At 47.4% G+C, this 6,186-nt stretch overlaps 1 protein-coding gene across 1 annotated transcript; it reads left to right on the top strand.

The window, feature by feature from the left end:
* The first annotated feature begins 417 nt into the window (after window positions 1-417).
* RASL11B (RAS-like, family 11, member B) lies at window positions 418-3,923 on the top strand. Its single transcript, XM_006894148.1, has 4 exons — window positions 418-648; window positions 1,257-1,313; window positions 2,416-2,492; window positions 3,453-3,923. The coding sequence occupies exons 1-4, from the start codon at window positions 507-509 to the stop codon at window positions 3,921-3,923; spliced, it is 747 nt and encodes a 248-aa protein (XP_006894210.1). The 5' UTR covers window positions 418-506.
* The last annotated feature ends 2,263 nt before the right edge of the window (window positions 3,924-6,186 follow it).

Raw genomic sequence — 6,186 nt, 5'->3', positions numbered from 1 at the left:
CCCGCCCCGAGGGCCGCCAGCCAGGGATCTACACCCGCTTCCCCAGGTCCGCACCCTAAGCTCCGCTTCCCGCTCGCGCAGCCTCAGCCTCGGCCCCGTGCTGGCGCAGCGGGACCCCGAGTGGCGCCAGCCGCTGGCTGCGCCCCGGGCCGCTGACCCACTTTCCCCCCAGCGCTTCACTGGGCCCCTCACCAGCTCCCACCGCCCGCAGCGCCCCTAGGCGCAGTCCGGCGCCGGGGGCGTGGCCTCCCGTAGGGCTGCCTGTGATTGGTGGTAGGAGTCCTGGGCGGGGCCTGCCCGGGAGAAAACAGCGCGCGCGCGGCCGAGTGCAGCGCCAGCCCAGACCTGAGCCTGCCGCCTCCTTTCCCGGTCCGGTTCTCTCGCTCGCTGGGCTCCGGGCTCGGTCCTGTTGCTCCCGCGTAGCGTGGACCTCGTCCTGCCCCGCAGCTCCCTGCCCGCCCGCCCCACAGATCCCTGCCCGCTCTGCAGCCCTGGTCGGAGCGGCGATGCGCCTCATTCAGAACATGTGCACCATCGCCGAGTACCCCGCCCAGAGCAGCGCCTCCGCCGCCGACTGCTGCCTGGGGCTGGCCGGCCGCCGCCTGGTCAAGATCGCCGTGGTGGGGGCCAGCGGCGTGGGCAAGACCGGTGAGTCCTCGAGCTCGGGCGCAATCTCGCTCATCTCCAGGGCGACCCCCATCGCCACCGCCGCTGGGATTGCGGATGAACGAGACGAGTGGGGGAAGGTGGGAGCTGCAGCTGGACCGCCCACCCCCTCACCCCCTGCTGCAGCTCTGCAGCCAAAGCTCTGGAGACCTTTGCTTCCAACGCCCTCCTGTGGGTCAGGGAACTGGGGACCCAGAGTGACTCTCCTGGTGCCTCCCCACGCTACTAGGATCAGAACTTTGGTCTTTTGAGCCTCTGGTGGTGCCTGGCACAGAGGGGAGTCAGCGCATGGAGCCCCTCCCGGAGGTCTTTAAGGTTAGGGCAGACATTTGTCAGCTAGAAGGTTTAGGTGTGGTTCAGCCTGGCTCAGAGGAGAGGGCTAGGACAAATGACCCTTCCAGCTGGACAGAGCCATAACTCATGGTGCCTTCAGCCCCCTCTCCTTTGGCTCTGGAAGGAGGGTCAAAGGAGCTGCCGGGGAGGAATTTCACTTTCTGGCCCTCCATGATAATTCCCATGAGACCTGCACTCTAACACTTTGTTCACCTTTTTTTAAATTTTTTTTTTTATTTCTTTTCTCTGACCTGCAGCTCTGGTGGTGCGGTTCCTCACCAAGCGATTCATCGGCGACTATGAAAGAAATGCAGGTGAGAAATTGCTTGTGAGGAGAATGTTGCCAGCTTGCACCAGTATTGTGCTTCCCAATTTTCACTGCCCCCAGCAAGCAGATTTCTTCAGAGTTATAGTCTGGACATCAGGATCTGGCCATTTTCAGCTCCCCTATATGCTTACCCCACACCATTATTGTCACTGGTCTTTTCCATTCTGAGCCCATCTGTCATGTTAACAAGTGCCTGAAAAAATGTCCCTTGGTGTGTTTTAACCATCAGGATCCAAGTTGGAAGCACCTTTTGTAATCAAGAGCCTCTTCTAAACCACTCCTGCAAAAGTCATAAAAGAAGGGGTGGGGGAAGGCCAGCACTCCCCCCCCTTTCTCTGCTGGCTGCCTTTCAGGGGTGACCTTTTAAAGAAGGCCAAAAAAGACAGTAGTTGTAAACCTTAACTCCTCTTAACAAAGGAAAAATCACCAGAGGATAGAATCTTAGGAGCAGAGTTTTTGGATAAATGAGAGGGTAGGTATTTCAAATCCCTATGATTAGGAATAGTCACTGGAAAGGTGTAGAGAGCTTTCTACCTGTGCTGTTAGCCAATGGCTGAGCCCCTCCGTCCACATGCCACACCTAGGGGGAATTATTTGGAATGTGCTGTGTAAGCCATCCCCAGATAAGGCGGGCAGTCTTCTGCTTTGATGTGGATTGGCTCCCATTAGATTACTGTTTTATTCCACCTGTTAAGGTTGGCTCTGCAATTACTGGCAATATTTGCCTACAGAAAGCTATTATATCTAAGAGCTAAAGCAGAACTCTGCACCAGAGAGTGATGATGTCCTAAAATCAAATAGAAGCTCACACACACAAAAAACTGTGCTTTAAGGAAATGCCCTAAATCTGGAAGTTCCACTTTAAAACAAAGCAGGTTTAGGAGAGAAAGAAAGGAAAAGACTTACAAATTTTGTCATGTTCTTAATATCCACCACCATAGGGTTAAAAAGAATTCTATTTAAAAAAATCTGAACTCTGTCCAAATAGACATGAACTAGTTTTTGTGTCTGGTGCAGACTTTTAACTTAAAAAAAATGTAAAAAGAAAGAAACATAATTTTTTTTTCTACCTACCTTTGCCTTTATAGGTAATCTTTATACCAGACAAGTCCAAATAGAGGGTGAAACCCTGGCTATTCAGGTTCAAGACACTCCAGGTATTCAGGTGAGAAACTCTTAAGATTTGTGATGGGTCAAAGGGGTGAATTACTTGACTGTGAAATTGTTCAGTTTGTCCTAAGAGCCCCTCCTGCCCAAGGATGAAGGAGATTTAAGGAGTCAAGTCTAGACTTTTACATGTCATCTGACACTTCAATGATATCTGGCAACTGTTTGGCCGGAGCCAGCAGTTAATTTGCAAAGTTTGGATAAAGGGCAGAAATCTTCCCGAAGGAGGATTCAGCACATCAGGAAAGGGCAAATGAAATACACTTGGAACTGGTGATGTCTTTGAAAAATCCTTTCAGAGAGATATAGAGAAGAGCAGAAATTGTGTTTAAGTGTCAGATTACTCTCAGTACAGACATATGTAAACTTGCATATTCAAGAAAAAATAATCGTTTCTCTGGTCCAGGATGGGTATGTTTTGCTAGGCACGTGCTGCGTATCTTTGAACTCAATTTCTTCAATCACAGACTAATTTTGAAATGGTATGCTTTCTAAAAGCATTGCATTGGGTAAAGAAAAAGAAATGCAACAATTGTTAAAAAACAACCGTGAAGGTATAGTCTCCAGTATTTGGAATCACTTTTATATTGTAGAAAGTCACTTCAGACCAAAGAGCAGTGCTAGTGGGATTCCCTCCCCCCTCTTAACTGGGCAGTTATCCAGGTTTAAATGCTTCCAGCTCCTATCTTTACTTCCCCAGACTTACTGTCTAGCCAGTTAATTTCCCATTTTGTGCAACTACAAAGTCTCTCTGCATGGAGTTCTCTGCAGGTCAATTTTCCACTTGAGTGTGGCGAGCTGCACTGTTATTTATTCCAACTCTGTGCAGCTGGATCAACAGAGTGTCAAGAAAGCTGAAGTGTGTGGGGATAAAACTTGGTCAGGGCCTGTGAAGGGCCCTTTTGAGTTCTCTGGGTGACCACTCTCAGCTGACCACACCACCCGCTCGCTCTTACAGGTCCACGAGAACGGCTTGAGCTGCAGCGAACAGCTGAACAGGTACATTCGCTGGGCCGATGCTGTCGTGATTGTTTTCTCCATCACCGATTACAAGAGCTATGAACTCATCAGCCAACTCCACCAGCACGTCCAGCAGTTACACCCGGGCACCCGGCTGCCCGTGGTGCTTGTGGCCAACAAAGCCGACCTTCTGCACCTCAAGCAGGTGGACCCTCAGCTCGGACTGCAGCTGGCCGGCATGCTGAGCTGCTCATTCTATGAGGTGTCTGTCAGTGAGAATTACAACGACGTATATAGCGCCTTCCATGTGCTGTGCAAAGAAGTGAGTCACAAACAGCAGCCCAGCAGCCTGCCCGAGAAGCGACGAACCTCCCTCATCCCGAGGCCCAAGTCCCCCAACATGCAGGACCTGAAGAGGAGGTTCAAGCAGGCCCTTTCTGCTAAAGTGAGGACTGTCACCTCTGTCTGAAGTGGAGACACCCTTGGGGGCTTCGCCTCCCCAGGAGGAGGACGAGAGGTTTCTCCAGTACTGGAGTTTTGAATGCTGGCAGTAAATTCACGGTTCCAGAAAAGAGCTGGTGCATAGCGGCCAAGGGGGCCTCTGGAACTACTGTGGAAAAGGAAGCATCGTTCTGAGCAGCAGACAATAATGAGCCCACTGAACCATGCTCTGAACCTGTGAAACGCGCTTGTCCCCTTTGGAGTGGCTTGGGGCGCATTAACACGTTGGGTTTCGTTCTTAACTTGAATCTTGTAAATGAGGATCAGTTGTAGTGTCACAAAACATTATATTGATGTGATTTACAATAAGAATGAGAGAACAAATTACGCTATCACAGACTTTCTCCTCCCTCTTTTTTTTTCCTTTCCTATTTTCATCTTTCCCCTCCCCCCTTAAAAAAGAAGAATGGCTTTTTACTTATCAGTATGGTGTGCATGTCTGGGAACACTATTCCTTTCAAAATACTGTTCTAACTTGAAAGATACCTAGATTTTTCTTTTCCTTTATTAAGGAGGAAATTCTTTCAAAAAAAAAGAAAAGAGAGGTTGTGTTTTAGGGCCAGAATGTTCTCTGTACAGACATATGTTAAGCCTGCATATGCAGACAGTTTGCAGAAAGAGGTGGTTTCTCCTCACACAGCGTGGGTCTGATTCATTGGGCACATACTGTGTGGTTGTGCATGCAAACTCACAGCCGCAGACATTGGGTAATCGTGAGACTGTATAATTTTTTTTCAATTGTTGTATCAGGTACAGAAAAAAAGCAACCACCCAGGAAACAAAGCCAACACACCAAAATAACAAAAAACACCCATCAATTGATTGTGTTGTAATTTGTATAAACAGCACATGGTAATGACAGTAGGTTGCTTCCTGAGTCTGGCAATGGGTGGCTGAAATACAAGAACACTGTCTGACAATAGATGCAGGGCTATCCCGCCAAATCTACACAGATGCACTTTAAAAAGCCACTTGAGCTTTGGCTTAAACTGTAATTAATTTATTTTATGTACAATAAATTCTCATTTCAATAGATGTCTGATTATTATTTAAAATAGGTTGTGTGGTGTGTTTTGTTTTTTTTTTAAATTATTCAAGGTGTATGTTGCCGAACATAGACTGGCTCAATGATTTCTCCACGTTCAGTTCAGTGACCTGATGACATCCCTCAAGTTGAGCATCATTTTCACCTTCCCTTTTTCTGCATTCTTCCTCCCCTTTTACCTTAAGTTCTAACATGGAATGTTGATTCCTACCTGACCTGTAGAGTTGCTGCTGTTGATTTGATCCCATATAGCTAGTTTTTAAGAACAATGTTAAGGGCAGAATTCTTTACAAATTAAGCCAACCCCTGGTGGCCATTTGAGTAAGGAGCTGTGCTGCCAACTCAAAGGCAAGTGGTTTGAATCCACCAGCTGCTTTACAGAGAAAAATGGGCAGTCTCCTCCTGTGTGATGTACAGCCTCCAAAAGTCCACTGGAGAGTTAGCTATGAGTTGGTTCTGACTTGACAGCACCTAACAGCATTAACTATTTGGTTTAGTATGGGTGGGTAAGAAGCTGCACTGTCAACCCAAAAGCACATGAGACAATCTCCAATGCCATTTACTGCCTCTGATAACCTGCCGGAAGGTCATCTGAGTTGGTTCCAACTTGACAAAGACTAAACAACTGCTTGAAGTAAGAGTTCAGGGGATATTTTTAGATTAACCCCTAAAATTATTGCCTTGAGATAACCTTAAACCTTGAATTAAAGTATTGTCTCAAGGCAATAGTTTGGAGGGTTCACTCAGCCTCTGTGGTTCCAGAAATCTGGATTCCATGAGGATTTTAAATTCTGTTCCTCAGTTTCCCCACTGTTGATCAAGATTCTTCTTTGGAATCTTGAATCAGAATTTCAAAGGTAGGTGGGAACCTTCTAGTTCTGGTCTCATGGTCTGATTTGTTTTTAATTGAAATGCTAACTTCTACCCTTCAGAGTATTAGTTAGTGTCTTGTATTAACTGGGCATGTAGAGTCAGGCATTACACCTTCCAGGGGTCATCTCTGAAGACACAAAACCAACTAATGCAGTACATTCTATTATACTCATTTAGCAGATGAGGAAACTGGCTTACACAGCAAGTTAAGTAATGAGTAAGGGTGTAGCCTGCAGGGAAATGCAATTTGTGCTTTGTGTTAAAGACTGGCATATGGTGTTGTTTTCCTAAAGTGTCCTCTAGGAAAGCGTAA

This window comes from Elephantulus edwardii, unplaced genomic scaffold, assembly GCF_000299155.1.
Source record: "Elephantulus edwardii isolate Elephantulus edwardi_28Jun2011 unplaced genomic scaffold, EleEdw1.0 scaffold00137, whole genome shotgun sequence".
Taxonomy (NCBI): Eukaryota; Metazoa; Chordata; class Mammalia; order Macroscelidea; family Macroscelididae; genus Elephantulus; species Elephantulus edwardii.
Note: the sequence above shows the minus strand (reverse complement) of the source record. Positions and strands in the feature narration are given on the sequence as shown.

Bases quoted from the DNA above. Each gene is read 5' to 3' on its own strand.
- RASL11B (XM_006894148.1), top strand. From the start codon at position 507: ATGCGCCTCATTCAGAACATGTGCACCATCGCCGAGTACCCCGCCCAG. The intron at 649-1,256 runs GTGAGTCCTCGA...TCTGACCTGCAG, and splicing joins CAGCGGCGTGGGCAAGACCG to CTCTGGTGGTGCGGTTCCTC. The intron at 1,314-2,415 runs GTGAGAAATTGC...TTGCCTTTATAG, and splicing joins CGACTATGAAAGAAATGCAG to GTAATCTTTATACCAGACAA.